General features: G+C 36.4%; 1 protein-coding gene across 2 annotated transcripts in view; it reads left to right on the top strand.

Moving 5' to 3' along the window:
* LOC138704672 (uncharacterized) overlaps positions 1-20,326 on the top strand; it is a 375,369-nt gene extending 355,043 nt beyond the window's left edge. For both annotated transcript variants that reach the window (XM_069832796.1, XM_069832797.1), the window contains exons 5-7: positions 3,944-4,185; positions 5,812-6,091; positions 11,551-20,326. In XM_069832796.1, coding sequence (XP_069688897.1) covers positions 3,944-4,185; positions 5,812-6,091; positions 11,551-12,047 — 1,019 coding nt within the window. In that variant the 3' untranslated portion in view covers positions 12,048-20,326. The remainder of the gene's footprint in view (positions 1-3,943; positions 4,186-5,811; positions 6,092-11,550) is intronic.
* The last annotated feature ends 399 nt before the right edge of the window (positions 20,327-20,725 follow it).

Here is a 20,725-nt window from a genome sequence, read left to right as displayed (position 1 = left end):
AATTTTGCATATTTATATAATTACAGTAGATATAAATATGCAAAAATATAGACTATTCTAAATTGAAGAGTCAAATTTTGTAAACGATATATAATAAAATCTTCAATTTTGCTAATAATTTGTAAATATGCAAAAATGTCAACTGCAGTTTAAAGTGGAGAGTCAAATGTTGTAAAAATATACAATAAAAATATTCAGTTTTGCTAATAATTTGGAAATATCCAAAATATCACCTGTAGTCCAAATTGAAGAGTCGAATTTTGTAAAAAATATACAAAAAAAATCTTCCCTTTTGCTAATAATTTGTAAATATGCAAAAATATCAATTGTAGTCTAAATTGAAGAGTCAAATTTTGTAAAAATATACAATACAAATCTTCAATTTTTCTAATAATTTGGTAATAAGCAAAGATGTGAACTGTAGTCTAAATTGAAGAATCATATTTCGTAAAAATATATAATAAAAATCTCCAATTTTGCTAATAATTTGTCCACGTCTGTAAATAACATTATAAATGCTTAATTGATACAAAAAGACAAAACAGAGCAGTATCTTAGTCATGAAAATGTTCTGGTTCTATTATATTATATTACCTATGGTTATATAAATAGAAAAAAAAACAATTCTCAAATAAATTTGCATTTCTAAGAAACATAACGTTAATATCTTTTTACTTGAGCTTACACACTTGATCTCTAACATATGAAAAGAAAATTCCTAGCCTTTTAATAAGGGCCTAGTAATTAAATAAAGACTGGGGAACGGATTATTATACACTGAGAGGTAGAGATGATGTTTCAAGTAGGCTACTTGATTGTTTATACATATATAACAGTTGACAAAATAGATAAAAGTTCAGTCAGGTATAAACAATTTTGGCGATTCAAGGCTGCTTGACGTTCGGGACTTCGGGAGTGATCAATCTCGACGTCTCGAAACACTCACAAGCAGTCTTTACGTCAACGACGCGACGTATGCAGCATTGTCGTGCGGGTTTTAGGCTTTGAGGGCGCTGTTAGTCTTGATTTCTCGATCGTTGTTTATCTCTATTTCTCACGAACTAGTGCAAGGATTAGAATTAATTAATGTAATTTATTCAATGCTTCTTCTTCGCAATATTCCATTATAGGCTTATAGCCTGTTCTTTCTTCAATTCAAATTTTTAAAATTTCCAAAATAATCATACCTTGTTCCCAGAGGAAAAGGGAAAAAATTATATTTATCAAAATTAAATGATATAGTCTATCAATGGCCCAGAACCAGACTGTTCCAAGTCCATTTTACTGTTTTTTTTTTTTCAGGAGACCTATTTTAAGCACCTTACATTCAAAGCTTCATGAAACAATTTGGAATAGCTTCACAGCAACCTTATGGAGAGGAATATTTACAATTTTGTTCGATCCATATATGCAGACAAGAACTGGAACACAATGAAACACAGATTTCTATCTTATAAAAAGTTGGACTTAGAACAGTCTGGTTCTCAGCCATCGGTATGCAGCCTGTTTAAAAAAATCTTCCCTATTCTTCCAAAAATTTAAAAAAAATGGCATTTATACCCAAGTTCATTTTGTTTTTCATGAGATTTTTTTTTTCAAAAATATTTTATCAATTCCGTTTTATTTTTGCTGAAATATTAATATTTACAGATTATTATCGTCGTTATTTCTGCAGTAACTCCTATGTAACATATTTATCGATTTTCAGATTTTTGCTCTATTAAATAACTTAAATAATGATACACCAAATACTAAAATCTCCTATATGTAATTATATTCCTTTGTTTCGAAAATGTAAGAATTCACAGTCTCCTATGTACGGCTGCCATAGGATGAATAAATGTGTTTTGCCTTTCTACTGAAATATTTTATATTTTGCACATAGGAGTTATTGCAGGAACAACGACGATAAGCTCATCAGAGTTTCTCAATCTGTCTTTCACATTTCAAATAAATAACTTCAAAAATTATGAGATGCAGAGAAAATGTGCACTCCTGTAGGTATACAGGGTGTTTCAAAAATACGGGGCATAATTTCAGGTATGTATTTCCCACATGTAGACAATCAAAATAGTTCATTACAACATGTGTCCGGAAATGCTTTATTTCCGAGTTATGGCCTTCACAACATTGAAATTCACGGGAACGTTTTTCTTTCCGCAGGTCGTTGCCGTCAAAGGAGACATTAAGAGGGCACTCTGACAGTTCATTCCGAGGCGAAGGTTACATTCAGTGTTGTGTAGGCGTTAGACTGTGCGACATGTATTCAAATCAAGAGCTGGCAAAGATACACTTCATGTACGGTAAGGCGAACGGCAATGCTGCGCTGGCTCGTCGTTTGTACCAGGAGAGGTACCCACAGCGAAAATGTCCAGATCGGAAGACATTTGTACGTCTCCATTATCGTCTGTGCGAGTATGGAAAATTTAACTCTCCTGGTTTGGGAAGGGGACGACCAAGATCTACAACTCCAGAAGTACAGGAGGAGATTCTGGAGGCTGTGAACATGACTCCTTCTATCAGCACACGAAAGGTAGCGTTGCAAGTCAATGTTCCTCATACGACTGTCTGGAGACTGTTGAAAGAGTATCAATTGTATCCTTATCATTTGCAACGTGTACAGGCCCTGTCACCAGCAGATTACCCTGCACGAGTTCGGTTCTGTCAGTGGTTCTTGCAGCAGTGTGGTGTAAATCCGAAGTTTCCTGCCTTCGCATTATTTATAGATGAAGCACAGTTCACACGAGATGGCATAACAAATTTCCACAATCAGCATGTATGGGCTTATGAAAACCCACGTGCAACTGTTCCATCTCTTCTCCAGGTGCGGTTCTCCCTCAACATGTGGGCCGGTATCATTGGTGATCGATTAGTTGGACCCCATGTACTTGTAAACAGACTTACGGGGCAAGCGTACACAAACTTCCTGGAAAACACCATACCTCATGTTTTAGAAGACACTCCACTGATCAATCGTCAACACATTCACTTCTTGCATGATGGCGCTCCTGCACACTTCAGTCGTACGGCTCGCCGGTACTTGGAACGAAGGTTTCATGATCGATGGATAGGTAGAGGTGGCCCAATTGCTTGGCCTCCACGCTCACCTGATCTGAACCCTCTCGATTTCTACTTGTGGGGCCATTTAAAATCATTAGTTTATTCGTCTCCGGTGCCTGATTAGGAATCCCTTTGGAATCGAATTGTGGCATGTTCTGAGGACATACGCAATACTCCTGGAGTTTGGGATCGTGTTCGCAGGTCAATGAGACATCGATGTGAGATCTGTATTCAAGCAGGAGGTGGACATTTTGAACATTTTCTGTAATGACAACGACCTGCGGAAAGAAAAACGTTCCGGTGAATTTCAATGTTGTGAAGGCCATAACTCGGAAATGAAGCATTTCCGGACACATGTTGTAATGAACTATTTTGATTGTCTACACGTGGGAAATACCTGAAATTATGCCCCGTATTTTTGAAACACCCTGTAATATTTTATATTTTTGTATTGTATGTTATTTATTTTTATTTCTTACCTTATTTTTATTGTATTTCATATATTTCTATTTATTCTATTTAATTTTTTCATCGTATTCCACATCATTTCTTATTTTATTACATTCCATTTTATATTATTTTATTTTTTATTTAATTTTTATTATTTTCTTGTTTGATTTTATTTTTTACATTGTATTTTATTTACTATTTTTATTTTATTTCACGTTCTCTTTGATTATATTTTATTTTATTTCATTTTATATTTTATTTCATATATTATTTTTACGGTAGATTTACACATCCTGGTTACTTTAATATAATATAATAAATATTATTTAAGAGGTGAAATACAGTAGACGATCTCTTCACACGTGTATGTCGAGAGGAGAACTGAAGTCTAGCAATAATCTGGGAAGCAGTTACACATTGGTGCCTGCCGCAGGTGTGGTGGAGAAGAGTCACGGCTGTGAGGACTGCGGCAAGTGCTTCTCGCGCCGCCAGCTGCTGGTGCAGCACCGCCGCATCCACACGGGTGAGCGCCCCTACTCGTGCGCCGACTGCGGCCGCCAGTTCACGCAGCGCGGACACTGGAGCACGCACCAGAAGCTGCACGAGCCGGCGCGCCGCCCCGAGCACGTCTGCCCCAGCTGCGGCAAGGCCTTCGTCACGCGCGCATCCCTCAAGGTGCAGTACCGTTACCATGGCAATGCTGCTGTAGTAACTAGTGTTATCTCTTTATCTTCCTCACAGTTACATGGCTGATCTATTCCATCTCATATCTACAATGGACTGTTTCTGTGATAGACTGGGACATTGCTTAGCTGTGAATGGTTCTCATTTGGAGCATCTGTTGCCAAGTTTGGTTAGTGATAGTGTTTTGTTTAGTTCTATGGCTTACTCGACTTGATTTTACATAGGCCTAGTTGTCTCAAATTTGGAGTCCACGGAAGAAGTTTAATAAATATTGTGGTTAAAAGATATAAAACGGGTGAACGGGTAAAATTTCTACACATTCATACGTAAAATTTAATGGAGATTCGGAATATCTAAATTTTAATACAGTGTCCTATTAAAAAAATAAAGTTTACTGTCACAATCTGAATAACTAACTTTTTTTTTCGAACACTGGTATCATATTGCATGGTTTATCTCAAACAGCTTATGTATAAAACTTTTTTTTTTTGTAAAATTGAAACTTAATTAGTTAAGAGTAACATTCCATACTTTTTTTTAACATCCTGTATAATTTAGGATGTACTCGTAGGCCTGGCAGATATTTAGATATGCTGTATATTTGTCTCATATTCTTAGGATAGATCAGACTTACAGGAAGAAAAAAATAAAATCTGTAAGTTATGTGCAGACACTGTTATTTCGTGAATTTACGTATTTCGTATATCAACATTAGTTACTATTTCGAGAATTATTAGTTTAAAATAAAATTAATGGAATAATAATAACTGGAAAATGAGATATTTTTACGAATACTTTCTAGTTCATTACTATAAACATTTAGGGTGGATTATAAATATTTAGCTGTACATTTCTAGCTAATTATTAGAATAGACAAAACAGATGAATTGTTGTTCCTAACACAAACGAAGAAAAATATAATTAATTTTAGCGTTGTTACCTTACCCCGAAGAAGAACGAAGAGAGGACACTCACACACTTTGAATACTTGTTGTTGATATGTAAATGAACATTGACATTCTAACACTATGGGTATAATGGCAAACTTATATGGTAAAAAATATAAATTGAATGCCCATGACACTAAAATGTTGCTTTTTTGTGAGTGATTCATTTTTCAGAATATATTATTACTATATTATTATTCTTATTATTATATTATTACCATTATCATCATTATTACATTAGTATTATCATCATTCTTTTATTATTGTCATTATCATTATATTATCATTTTGTATTAGTATTTATCATTATTGTCGTTATATTATTGTCATCATTATCTTCCTCGGCTAAGGGAGCACACCCTCACAGGAAAGCATGCATGGTCAAAGGCATTAAGAGGGTAGCTCCCTCACTGATCTTACTCTGCTTTGGGTTCGTTCCCAACTCAGAGGACATTTCCATTACTCGCAGAAATTGGACGAAGAGATCAGGAAAGACCACAAACAAGATAGTTAGAACAGTGAATGGAAACAGACAAAAGTGTCTAAACCGGAAAGTCAGAAAAATCATCCTTATCATTATCAGTATTATGTTATCATCGTTATTACATTATCTTTATTATTATTATTATTATTATTATCATTATCATTATCATTATTATTATTATTCCAGGTTCACTTGCGCACGCACACAGGAGAGAAACCGTTTCAGTGCGGTGAGTGCGGGAAGCAATTCAGCCAACTGCGCAACTACAAGTACCACCGCTCCGTGCACGAGGGCACCCGGGAGTTCGCGGCCACGTGTCCCGAGTGCGGCAAGTACTTCAACGACCGAGGATACCTGAGTTCGCACATGAAGATCCACCGGAACAGGAAGGAGTACGGCTGCCAATACTGCGGCAAGAGCTTCAACCAGAGGGTGGCTTACAACATGCACGTCCGCATACACACAGGTAGGCTACAGCACGGCACACTTACTTCAAGTGAGTTTATAGTTTTAGTAAGAAAGAGATAGGGAAGGAAAAAGTTAACAGGAGAAAGTATAGATAAATGAATTAAAGAGAAAATAATTATTAAGGAAATAAGAATAGGTAGTAAGACACAAAGAAAAAGGATGAAAAGAAAGAAAATAATAAAAATTACGATAAGAATTACAGATTGAAAGAGAGAAAGATAAATCGGAAATAAGTATGAACAAGAAAAAAATGTCAACAGAAGAAAGTGTGGATCAAAGAATCAAAGATAAAATTAAGGAAATAGGAATAGATAAGAGAGAGAAAAAATAATGAAAACAAAGAAAATAATAAAAATTACGATAAGAATTGAAGATTGAAGAAGAGAAAGATAAGACAGAAAAAAGTATGGACAAGAAAAAAAAAGTTAACAGAAGGAAATGTGGATCAATGAATGAAAGATAAAATTAAGGAAATAGGAATAGGTAAGAGAGAGAAAAAAAGAATGAAAACAAAGAAAATAATAAAATACGATAAGAATTAAAGATTGAAGAAGAGAAAGATAAGACAGAAAAAAGTATGGACAAGAAAAAAAAGTTAACAGAAGAAAATATGGATCAATGAATCAAAGATAAAATTAAGGAAATAGGAATAGATAAGAGAGAGAAAAAAGAATGAAAACAAAGAAAATAATAAAAATTACGATAAGAATTAAAGATTGAAGAAGAGAAAGATAAGACAGAAAAAAGTATGGACAAGAAAAAAAGTTAACAGAAGAAAATATGGATAAATGAATCAAAGATAAAATTAAGGAAATAGGAATAGATAAGAGAGAGAAAAAAGTATGAAAACAAAAAAAAAATAAAAATTATGATAAGAATTAAAAGATTGAAGAATAGAAAGACAAGACAGAACTAAATATGTATAAGAAGAAAGAAAAGGGTAAAAAAAATTGAGATAAGAATTGCGTGTAGAGAAAGAGAAAGGTAAGGCAGAAAAAAGGTTAATAAAACGAAAGACAAAATACAGATTATGAAAAGAATTTAAAAATTAATATAATATATAATGAAAGAAAGAAAAAATCGAAAAAGACAGAAAGAAGACACGAAAAAAGTGACAGGAAGTCTATGATTGCGTGCAATTTCTATATAGGAACCAGGGCAATGAAATTAGAACAATAGCCACCGGTGTAGCTCAGGCGGTAGCGTGTTTGCCTCCTGTTCAGGAGCGTGGGTTCGATTCCCGCTTGTGCTGATCACCTGGTTAATTTTTTTCAGAGGTTTTCTTAAACCACAAGAGAATGTCAGGTAATTTATCGCGAATCCTCTGCCTCATATCGCCAAATATAAACCCGCTATTACCAACTCCATCGATGCTAAACAGCCCGGTACAGCGTCGTTAAATAACCAAGTAAAAATTAATACGATAAATAAATGCAATTTGCTGTGGCTTTACAAAGTCAGTAATTCTGGTAAGTAGTAATGAGTCAATATTTTACGACAGTACGCATCAATATTTTAGCGTCCCTGCACGATCAGTATTACTGTCAGTATTAATCCCCCTCTTATTCAGAACTTGACAAGTTGTGTGTGGCATAGCAATATCTGAGAAGAGTCTGTAAAACACAAAACTTATTTCGCTAGTTGCCTTGCAGTAAACGGCTTTTGTTTTTATTCAGTCGTTTCTAAGTAACAATCTCACTTCTTTTGTTCATGAAAACGATACAAACGTGTTTTAACGTCTTGGAACTAAAATAACTTTTTTTTTATCGCTCCTGATATAATCTTATATCTTCTCAAACGAAGCAGGCTGATTATCTTCGGAACAATCTTTTTTACTAGCCTGTATGTGTATGATTTAGTCAGAAGTTTGAAGTGACTTTTGAAAGATCTTACATTACCTCAGAAGTTTCAATAGTAATATGCGTTACAAGAGCGGTATGTTGAAGTTTTCATGTTCGAGGAAAAGTTTGAAAAAGCGAAACGTAGTTGAGCTTTTTTAATTTCCGAGAATTGAAAGAAAACATACCGCTCGTGTATCGTACATTATTTTGTGCGAAGATCGTTTATTAAATACCTGAAAGAGGAATTTATAATTAGTTGCAATGAAATCTCCATCTTGGTTTCTGTTCAATGACGGCAAATTTGCAAAACAAAAATATCTATCTTCAACATTGTTTTTTTTTTTAATGTTTTCTGAGTTTACTATACTCTAGCAGACCGTGATACACTTCTGTCTTTTTTTTCCCCCAGTCTATAAATGCGAACTTAAAACAACGGCTTCCTTAATGTTACATGCATCACGAATGCAGTAACTTTAGTGGAGTTGCAGAGTTTACTTAATTTTTGCAAATATTTAAAAACAATAATTAACAGTGCAATTTAGGTGAAATTACAGTGGTAAGTTTCCAATTTATAGGCTAATTATTACTATATTGAACGTCTCTAAAAATAATATGTTAAAAGCCTAAAGCAGTAAAATCAATATGTCACTCAAGCGGTAAGAAGAGGGAAATTGTTATGTGTGTTAGGTTGGGAATACTGAATGTGGAATTTTTTACTTGCCGCGGATTGGTTTTGTGCGGAAACCAAGCAAATACGCACGATCTCGCACAAAAGATATTTCATCAGAAGTACCATAAAATAGGATAACTTAAGTATTAGGTAGAAAAAGTTTGCACAGTAACATTTGAAGTACGAGAGATGAATTGCAGCAGCTGAAATAATTATTCTCCGTAATCTACTCTCAACTGTCGAGCGTTGCCAGGCGACGCTGCAATCTGCGGACAGCTTGATTCCTTGGCCGATGGAATTCCTACTGGTCTTCGCAGTTAATTTGTCGTTTCAGGAGGCAATGACTCTGTTGCTATGACAGCGGGTTTTCCAAATACACCAGATAATACGCAGAAGAATGGCATACATCATCGAGCCAATTAATTTAATGCAGTGGAATACCCACCGTGCAGATTCCTGCCTTTATTGCCCTATCAATCCGGCACAAACTGGTTCTCCGCTCCCAATAAAACTAAATAAATAAATCTCAAAACTTCACGCTGCAGAATTTCGTATACCAGGACGTAATTAATCAACGAACCATGACCTGCGCAGTGGACTCTGAAGAAAACCACGAAGAATGGAAAGAGAGCAAAATTCACACAGCAAGAACTGACGTGTTTGTACTACTGGATGTAGCGCTTAGATTAAATACAGTAGAACCCCGCTAGTCCGAACTAATTGAGACAAAGTCCTGTTCGGATTATCGAAATTTCGGATTAAGAGAGGAATACGAATGCAAGCCGGGAAACCACATTGTCCACCTTTTCGTCAAGATTATCTATTCTTTTGTCAGAAGAAGTAGGTAGGTTTTCATAATAGTGTAGAAAACAGGGACTAATTCATTCACTATTGTAAAGTAAGTTATATTCATATATTGTATATTTTGAGTTTATAAATACTGTAGCGTTAAATTGATCGAATTCCAGTTGAAGCAATTATTATTATTTATTTTTTATTATTTTTTTTTTTACTTTTTGCATGTTCGAATTATCTGTAATTTCAGATTAGCCAATAAACGAACAGATGATGGACTTTAACGAATAAATAAAAATAAATTTGCGAAAAAAAAATGGTTTAACTGACGAACAAACGAAAAGATAAACGGTTGAACAAACAAATGATTAAACGAATAAGCGGACAAACGGAGGAATAAACGAATGGTTAAGCGCACGAATAAGTAAGCGGGAAAAGGAGCGAATAAACGAATAAATAAACTACGGATGAATAAATGAATGATTAAAAGAACGAATAATAAACAGACTGATAAAGGTCCGAATAAAGAAATAAAAAAAATTGTTAAAGAACGGATAATTTGAATAATAAAGGAATGTTTAACGGACGAATAAACTAACGGACAAACGGAGAAATAAAGAATGATTAAACGAACTAATGAACGCAAGGATATAAACGGACAAATGGACGAATAAACAGACAAACTGACGAATATAAAAGTGGTTAAACAGACGAATAAACTAGTAGTTAAATGGACGAATAAATGAACGGACAAACGGAAGAATAAACGAGTGGTTAAACGGATGAATGAACTAGTTAATGGACGAATAAACGAACGAGTAAACTCACGATTAAACGAACGGGTAAAATCAAGATTAACTGAAGTAAACTTACGATTAAACGCACGGGTAAACGGACGAATAACCGAACGGGTTAACGGACAGTTAAACGAACGGGGAAACGGACAAACAAACGAACGGGTAAACTGACAAATAAACGAACGGGTAAACGGACAAACGAACAGATAAACAGACAAACGAACGGGTAAACGCACAAATAAACGAACAGGTAAACGGATAAATAAACGAACGGGTAAACTACCAAATAAACAAACTGGTGAACGAACAAATAAACGAACGGATAAACGGACAAATGAACGGACGGGTAAACGAACGAATAAACGAACGGGTAAACGAACAAATAAACGAACGGGTAAACGAACAAATAAACGAACGGGTCAACGGACAGTTAAACGAACGGGTAAATGGACAAATAAACGAACGGATCAATGAACAAATAAACGAACTGGTAAACAAACAAATAAACGAACGGGTAAACGAACAAATGAACGGGTAAACAGACAAATAAACGAACGGGTAAACGAACAAATAAACGAACGGGTAAACGAACAAATAAACGAACGGGTAAACGAACAAATAAACGAACGGGTAAACGGACAGTTAAACGAAGTGATAAACGGACAAATAAATGAACGGGTAAACGAACAATTAAACCAACGGGTAAACGGAAAATTAAACGAACGGGTAAACGGACAATTAAACGAAAGGATAAACGGACAATTAAACGAACAGGTAAACGGACAAATAAACGAACGATTAAACGAACAAATAAATGAACGGATAAACGGACAAATAAAGCAACGGGTAAAAGAACAAATAAAGGAACGGGTAAAAGAACAAATATACGAACGGGTAAGCGGACATAAACGAATGGGTAAACGGACAAATAAACGAATGGGTAAACGGACATATACACGTACAGGCAAACGAACAAATAAACGAATGGGTAAACGAACAATTGAACGGGTAAACGGACAAATAAACGAAAGAGTAACAGGACAGTTAAAAGAAACGGGTAAACAGACAGTTAAACGAACGGGTAAACGGAAAAATAAACGAAGGAGTAAACGGACAGTTAAACGAACGGATAAACGGGCGAATAAAGTAATGGTAAAATGGACGAATAAACGGACAAATGGAAGGAAAAAGTGGATAAACGGACGAATAAACAAATAGGTAGACGAACAAACAAATGGGTAAACGTGCGAACAAAGAGAGAAACAGCTAGTTTTTTCATTCTTCCGTTCATCACAAAGGCTGTATGCCTAGTATTCTGTGTCATATAGCCTAGATGTGTTATCTGTTGTTGCAGGCGAGCGGCCCCACTCGTGCCCGCACTGCAGCAAGTCCTTCTCCCGCAAGATGCTGCTCAAGCAGCACCTGCGCATCCACACGGGCGAGAAGCCCTTCGCCTGCTCCGTGTGCGGCAAGGCCTTCGCGGACCGCAGCAACATGACGCTCCACATGAGGCTGCACTCGGGCATCAAACCCTACTCCTGCCAGCTGTGCGCCAAGGCCTTCACCAAGAAGCACCACCTCAAGACGCACCTCAACTACCACACGGGCACCAAGCCCTACTCCTGCACCAAGTGCGGCCTGCGCTTCAGCCAGTCCAGCAACATGCGCACGCACTACAAGAAGTGCACCGGCACGGGGCCGCCGCCCAGCCAGGCGCCCGCCGCCCCCGCGGAGGGCAGCAGCGGCTCGCGGGGGGACGTGGCGGCTGTGATCACTCCACCGCACTCCGACGAGTCGTCGTGCGGCAGTTCTGTGATACCCAGGAACGGCATCGAGGCCCAGCCTTCTTGAGAATGCCGTGATCCTATACCTGAACAAATTGGTACGGCCTTATCCATTCGCGAGAGATCGTGAACCTTAAAACCAACCCGTGAAAAACAACTACAGGGACATCATTTTATTTTTACTAACATTTTTAATATTAACCTGGCTATACCTTTAGAGAACCGGAAACACACATTGCTCCCCCTTCCACGACTGTAGTTCGATGATACTTGCGTAACACACAAATCACTTTACTAGGTATAGGAGGGAAGAAAAGTAGTTCATCCATTTACGTAAACTAGGAAATATCGCGATTTTGAGTTCGATAATTTTCATTAGGTTTTTGTTTAATCTTAATACAGTACTGTATTAAGAATAAGTGTTTTTACTCACGAACTGAGTTAGCCATTCGAACGTATTCATTATGCAGTGTATATTATACTGTCTACAGCACATTAGCGTACAATATAGAGAATGAAGTTAAATTGAAAAAATAATCACAATGTGGATATTTAAAAACATTTTTTAAAATGGTGGCCTTTCATTTCGATACAGGCTTCAGTTCTTTTGTGCATATTATCGCACTATAGACTATTGCATCTAATTCCAATTGCCAGTTTCGTCCTTCGTACTAGTAACTCATGTTGAAATAATTCTGTACCTACTCTATAAAAGAGTACCTTATGTACTGTAAATTCAATCTTCACTTCTGCCCGACTGCACAGATAAAATTACTCAGACATACTATCTACTGTCCGTCCAAGTGGTTATGTCGCAGGATCGTAGAAAGGGAGAAAATCACGTGACAGTGAATTACTTAACGAGGCACTTTTATTTAAGTTATTTTAAACAGTTGTATAATATTACGTAAACGTCCAATTCCTAACAGAAATTAATGTTTTCAGAAAATAGCTAAGACAGCCCTGCTTTTGCAGAGGGGCGAACAGAAGCAGGTGGAGGAAATAGGGATGCGACGTAGGCAAACGGACAGCACCTGTGCGAAAATATGATTCAATATTGAAAGCTCTTTCGTCACTGGAAAACGCGAACATATTTCTGGAACGTACTATATTCACTCAGTGCTGTTTACTATATGCGGTCTTGGATCTGTGTGTAGAGGGAAACTTCATTAGTAGAAGGGGTGGGAGTGAAGTACATTCAAAAACTCAGGTACAATAAAAATTGAAGTAAAAATAAAATGATGTCCCTGCATAATGGACTCTCCTAAGTTCGACAGAACAGAATTGAAAGTTCAGTGGGTGTGGCAGGTGAAATGAATACAAATTCTTATTGGTTATCCGTCAACGAATACAGTACTGTACTTGCATTTCCTGCCCGCCCCGAGACTTGTGTATGCGCTTCTACTGCGTGTTCAGTTCAAAGTGTGTCATGGCTCGCTATATGCCGTCATGTGGCTAGCCGATGAGCCTAGAGAATCAATCTTCCTACACTTCCTCCAAGGCGTATTACCTATGTGCCAGAGAAGTTGCCTGGCAAGTACTGCGTTCATTCTGAAGAGTATTTACCGATACGCACGGCAACCCCGGTAGTGGCAGGAATGTGAACTGTTTGGAAACATGTACTGAGGTGGGTTTTTTTTCTTTATGGGGACAGGGTTAAGACGATTACTTATGTAATTGTTGACATTAACTTCGACGGTCAAATGGACACAGAGCATTTGATTTGTGTTGTGGAATGTTGTCGTTACCGATGATAACAAATACCCTGCGTACGATTTGCCCGCGCAAAATACAGTTCGAAAGAGGTTATGGTAGCACACAGACCGTACAGACCGCCATCTGTTGCTACGACGTTCAAGTTATACCGTACACGTTCTCAAGTTCAGATTGAACGCCTTGAATAATAGGCAACTTCTCTGATATAAAGGCTGAAACTCGCTTCAAATCGCTGACTCACAACAGTGACGTCATGACACACTTTGAAATGAACACCCAGTAGTACCACAGTGGGTTTCGACAGTTCCGTCTCACAAACGGCACAATTCTCAAATAGAAAAAGAAGAGTTCATTAATTTAAAATCAGTGATCAATATGGATGTCCTAATCGACAAAATATTATGTTTTCCTGTAACAAAACTATCGCTACAAGACACAGAACCAATTCCCATTCAAATGGCACACTCACTTCATAGTGCCCGTATAGGGACGTGTCTAATTCTCCTTACGTAAGCAGTCGAACTAAAGGACGTCGAACTCCTTTTATGTCGAACTTAAAGAGCTTCCACTGTACAATCGCAGTCAGATACGTGACGGGTTTCTGCGCATATCTGCTCACATAAACAGTAAGATCAGAAGTGAACTGGATATTTCATAATTCCTGTCAATTACAGGGTGATTCAGGAAAATAATTAAATATTTCAGAGAGTGATATGAACTATTCTACTTTAAGTAAAAATATAATGATATAAGCATGTGTCCTATTTTCAATATGTGTCAAGATACAAATATGTGAATGTTACGCATAACAAACATCTTATTTTTTCTTGAGGAGGTCCCAAAAGCTTGCTTAATTTGCAGACCTTCTTATTACAGGGATGATTCGTCAAGACCGTACAGTATTTCATTAAGTATCGTAATTCACTGTTTTATGTCATCTATTGACTCAGCTACAACATCCAGGTCCAACGAAATCCATATGGTCAACCAAGAAGGCCCCACCGTCCCCTTCTTCAGCCTCCTCAGCTCGATGCCACCTATTCGTAAATCATGTTACTTTATCCTGCTGCATCTTATATTGACTTCAAGATCTCATTACTGTAGGTATCAGTGTTGCCAATTCAGCGGTTTTCCCGCTAAATCTAGCTTTTTTGGACAACAGTCTCGCGGGTAAAATTATATTATTCCGCTTAGCGGGAATACTAGCGGTTTTTAATCTTTAAATTTTCCGAAATTAAATTCATATTAGCGTTATTGTTGTTTTTGCAAGTTTAATACCGGTCGATTCTAACAATCGAACAGAAATAAAATGTAAGTGCCACATTGGTAATGATAAAACTGTGCAATATTCGTTACATTGGCGGGTGGATGCTCTACCTTGACCTATGGTTATTATTATTATTATTATTATTATTATTATTATTATTATTATTATTATTATTATTATTATTATTATTATTAAATTGAATAACAATAAATACGCATTAAAATCTAGAGATTTTTGTTAGAAAATCGTGGGTTTTCGAAAGCCATCTAGCGGGATTATATGAACAACTGTTGGCAACACTGGTAGGTATCGTGATTCACTATGGTCCCATCTTCGATTTACAGTAGGTTACACAGGTCCAACGCAGTCCGCTACGAAAGCCTACCTGAAACTACTGAAAGATGACAGATGAATTTGAAATTCTGTGGTGTTTTGTCAGAACATGATAATTCCAAAAGGATTACTTCCTGTTGTAGCTCGTTTCAAGGTCGACATGCTGTTACTCCACAACAATAGACATAACAACCGTTATAAATGGCAAGAAGAAAAGGCAAATGACTGCATACGAAGGAATAGTACTTGTTCTTATGAGATCGTCTGAGGGCAGCACTATTCACAATGGGCGTCGTGAAGTAGCTGTTTGTAGTTACCTTGGCCAGAAGGATCGTCATGTTCTTCCAGCATGACGGAGCTCCTGTACATTTTAATCGTCAGGTGATATCTAAATCTCACATTCCCAAGTCACATGCATTGGCCACCAATGTCCCCAGAAGTTTCTCATGTCGAGTTTTTTTTAGTGTGTTACTTAACGACGCTGCATCAACTACTCCGTCATTTAGAGTCGAAGGGATTGGTGATAGCGAGATGGTATTTGGCGAGATGAGGTCATAGATTACCTGATATTTGCCTTACGGTTGGGGAAACCTCGGAAAAACTCAACCAGGTGATCAGGTCTTGCGAATCGAACCCGCACCCGAATGAAACTCTGGATTGGCAAGCAAGAGCCTTAGCCAACTGAGCTACGCCGATGGCTCTGTCGAGTTTTGTCTGTGTGGGTGAATAAAAGGTGAAATATACAAAAAATAAGTTAACACAAGGAACGAATTGGTCGCTAAGTGCTACCCTCATAAAACTTATTAAAAGACGACCTCAGAAGAGCCACGTGAACAGAGCGGAAAAGTACATTGCTGTTGAAATGTATTCATATCACGTAAATAAACAATAAATGTAACCATTAAGTCATTTATATTTTCTTCTTGTCACTTGTAACGCTTGTTATATGTAACATTCAAACAGCTGTATCTCTACACCCATTGAAAATTGGACACATGTTTATATGAACTTTTTTACTTAGACTGATCAGTACTACCAACCCATAAAATATTATATATTTTTCTTGAATCACCCTGTATATCGTTATCCCATACACAAATGCTATAAATGCAGATTCATGTGATCTCGCGAATTGAAAAACTAAGCCGTAGTTCACATACAATAAAATCAACGTCCATCAAATTATGCGCATGATTTAAAGAACCATAACGCCAAGCTGTGGACCGCGAAAACTAGAGTCACAATGAGATACGAGATGCCTTGTATCCCATACCGCGCTAAGCGATTTCGTGAACCATAAGACCAAACCGTGCACCACAGATAGTATAACCATCGTCAGATACGTGGACATATCCGTTCACATGAAAAGTGAGTATTGTCAGTGAAATACAGATACTACAATTTCTGTCAAATATTTCACCTTTCTGAATAAGTAGTATCATAAAGTCTCGTATACCACCCGCAGTACTCTCCCCTTAAAATACGTGGATAATTTATGAGCATACCAGTCACATGATCTCATGAACCGTAAGACTAAACCGTGAAATACAGACACTGTAATATCAGTCAAATATGGTGACGTTCCTATTGAAAGTTTTCTGCGCATAGAGTTGTGTGATAACTTAAGGCGATTTATTGTAGTAGACATCGCCGTGGAAACTATACTCATGGTTCAATATATTTTATGATTATGAACAATCGGCAATGATGTTTTGGACCACAGAATCTACAGGATGAATCAAAAGTCTGGAACCATATAAAAATCTTCCATAATGCTTGATTTTCGATTACAACAGGTTTTACCAGTATTTGTAAGACCAAATACTCTACCAGTGACACATTCGATTCTAGCCCTCAGCTATATCAAAAGCCGCCATTTTGGATGTAACTTTGAAAATTGAGAATGTGGAGAGAATATTTTGTAGCATTTTCATGGCGATTTTAGCACAGGCTTCAATGATACGGTTCTTTAAATGTTCCACATTCTCAATTTTCTCTTCATATACCAAGCTCCAAAGGAAAAAAAATCAAGGGATGTTAAATCTGGAGACCTGGCCTGCCATTCCACTGGTCCACGCCGACCAATCCAATGTCCAGGGAACTTTTCGTCCAGCTTGCTGCAACATTTCTGTGGCTTAACTCACCAGAATGAAGAATATCAATCCTTTCCTCTTTCGACAATGCCATCACGAAAATCAAGAAAACTGTTATAGGGAAGCTTCAAATAATCACAGCAATTCATTGAAACTGTCACAGATTAACCAAACAATAAATCAGGGAAAGTTAATTACCAGTATTGCATAAAAATACATTTTCCAAAGACTCCTTAGTACTGTGCCATGTTACAAAATATCTGTAGATGCAGTAACTAATGTTTGTGTCATTACGAGTTATCTTTAAATAACTTGAAAACGTTTAGATATCTCAAAACGGATTGCAACATTGATTTTTTTTCAGAAAATTGCACATGATTTTTAGTACCTACACGACCCCCTTTCACTTAAAATTTCAAAGTTGCATCCAAAATGGCGGCTTTTGAGATAGCTGAGGGCTAGAATCGAATGTGTTACTGGTAGATTTGGTCTTACAATTATTGGTAATACCTATAGTAATCGAAAATCAAACATGTGGAAGATATTTATATGACTTCAAACTTTTGATACACCCTGTATACTTGCTGTCGGAAGCGTTGATTATCTTTCGAAACCCTTCTGCGCATGAATACTCATATCGCTAATAAGTCGGATTTCTGACGATCGACCGTGAACTAAAAAAAAACTATACACTCTCCAATAGATTATGCGCATACATCTAATCAAGTGTCTCAATTGTTAATGCTGTCAGTTCGGAAGACGTTTTATGCGCATATTCAATCACAAAATATCGTAGAAAATCTCCTTTAATTTACTCAATTATTTCATATAACGACACTTCGCCTGAAGGAACCGGGATTCGAACGAGAAAGAATCTATTAAATATACCGCGGTTTAAGTTCAACTCCAAATCCATCGATTTCTCCTGCAATTTTCAGTATGAAATGTAATCGCTGAAATTTACTCTTAAAACAACGCAATTTATTGCGTAATGTCATGCGCAGACGTACTCTAACCTAACGGCATACGTATCTGACTGTCATTATAATGTCAAGCTCAAATACTGCTACCAACATCCTCTACCGGCTAGAATGAGCACCACACATCTTTCAAAATACGCAATCAATCTATATTTTTAAAAAAATTGAACGTTGTGACATTTACAGGGCTCTGGGTTGCTATAGTAACGTAATGTATAATATAGCAATTATTCACTACATGTTGTATTTTGGTTCCATCTGACATAGTGCAGTATGCACGACTTTTTAACTTTAAGACAGAATAAATATTATAATGCTGTTATTAATATATAAAGACATCTCTAAATATATACAGAGCGTCAGATGTAGAGGAAAGTGTTGTAGAGTGAGAAGTTTTAGTTATTGTATAATCTAGTGAGAAAAAAAATATATATTTTAATAAATTCATGTCAATTGTACCTGCTGAAAGTAAACAATGCTCATGAAAATATATAAATGTGAAGGAGATTTTTTTTTGTACTTGTAAAATGTTCCTGTCATGACAGAATTGTAGATATTTTATTAAATGCTTCAATATATTAAATGAAGGCCAATTACTTTATCAGGGAATGGGACGACACAAAATAGTGATATTAAAGGGATTTTATCAAAAGCTTCCGGCAGAAAGTTATGTACAATAGTGTAAAATTCCCTTACATTGAAATATCATTGACTGTTGTTAAAGTAAGAGATTCCAGGTTCAAATTTTAATTTTAGTCTTAATTATGAAATTGATTTCAAATTTTTTATCGCCTCAGGGATTGGATATGATTTTTATGTCGTAGTTTGAATAATATATTTTTTTATAAAATGTACAGTTCTGGACAAAAGGTTTGGCGCCATTTTTTAAAATTAATTTTGTTGGTATTATATTTCACACCAGAATTCGGGTACTTTTACCCTCAAGACCACACCTGTCACTTCAATTTTCTATCTAGTGGTAAATAAAAATATTTCCGTTTAAATGTATAATTCTTACTATCTTTACCTCAAGCACTTGTTTTGTGATGTTGTCTAGTTCAAGACGGGATTACTTTTTTAAATAACTTTATGCTCGACCATGCCGAAATGTAGTAATTATACACTTGGTAGTAGCCCTTTAATGCACCTCATTAAAGTACACCTATTCATTATAATTCAGTTGTTCAGCCAATGAGAAATCACCTTTGTACTGATTGTACCCTTATAAAACCGCAAGTATCGATTATTCTCGGATATGCAATGGAAAGAAAATTAGCGAAAAGTCACGGAGGCTGGAAATCCAATACTGTTGCAGAAAATTATGTTCTGTTACTATAATAATTAGCGTTAATTGTAAATAATATTCAAATAAATTCAATTTGTCATCTCGTTTTTCAATTGTAAATAAATTTCCAGGTTATATCAAGCCTAATGTTCATATTATTCTCTAATTATATCAAGGTCAATGACATTCGTGTTTCGGAAAAAATCAATACTTTCGCGTCTGCGCACATCTCCCAATTCAGGTCAGTTCCGCTCCTCACTTACATAACCATAACATGAATACGGAGCTTGCGCTCGTTTCATAAACAAACATACTCGCGTCTTAATTACTACCATTATAGGGTCGTTGCATAATGTACTATAAATGACATACACAAAAAAACTTTACTAAATTTTAAGAAAATATTTCCAAATGCTATGCAACACACATTAATAACAAATTAATACAGATTTTCATCGATATAGTAGGCTCTATGACTAACATTTCTGATCTACTAGTAGTTTCAGGGCGCCAGATTTTCTGTCCAGGATTGTGCTATGAAGTGATTATAATATAGCTTGCTATGTAACTTTTGTAATCAGTTTTTTAAATATTGTAAAACAATTTATGTATAAAACACGAAGTCTTCTGTGTCACTGAAATATATACAAGAATACTGTTATAGACCCGCAAGTTTTTTCAACACAATTTCACTGTAACCTTTCACAATACCTCAATTCCTGACTGATGTACACTAGGTCAAAATGAAAGTGGCCGGTCTCTTGAGCAGTGAAAATTTTCCAAGTCCCTTCGGGTGAGCGCGCAGTTCACAACCGTAAACCTCCGTGCGCCGCTTTAGTTAACTGCATAATACAACGCGCTGATTTGGGCTACCTGACAGCATGCTTCGAATCTCCGTAGAGAATTTTTTGTTTTGTCCTTTCTTTTATTTTTTACAACTCGCTTTAGTGTAATATAATCAAATAACTTTTATATATTATATTCTGCGTTATCATAAGATGAAAGAGTAATGGAACGGAGAAAAATTCTCTCCGGCGCCGGGATTTGAACCCGGGTTTTCAGCTCTACGTG

This window comes from Periplaneta americana, chromosome 8, assembly GCF_040183065.1.
Source record: "Periplaneta americana isolate PAMFEO1 chromosome 8, P.americana_PAMFEO1_priV1, whole genome shotgun sequence".
NCBI lineage: Eukaryota > Metazoa > Arthropoda > Insecta > Blattodea > Blattidae > Periplaneta > Periplaneta americana.
The sequence above is the reverse complement of the archived record's forward strand: the minus strand, read 5'-3'. Positions and strand labels throughout refer to the sequence as shown.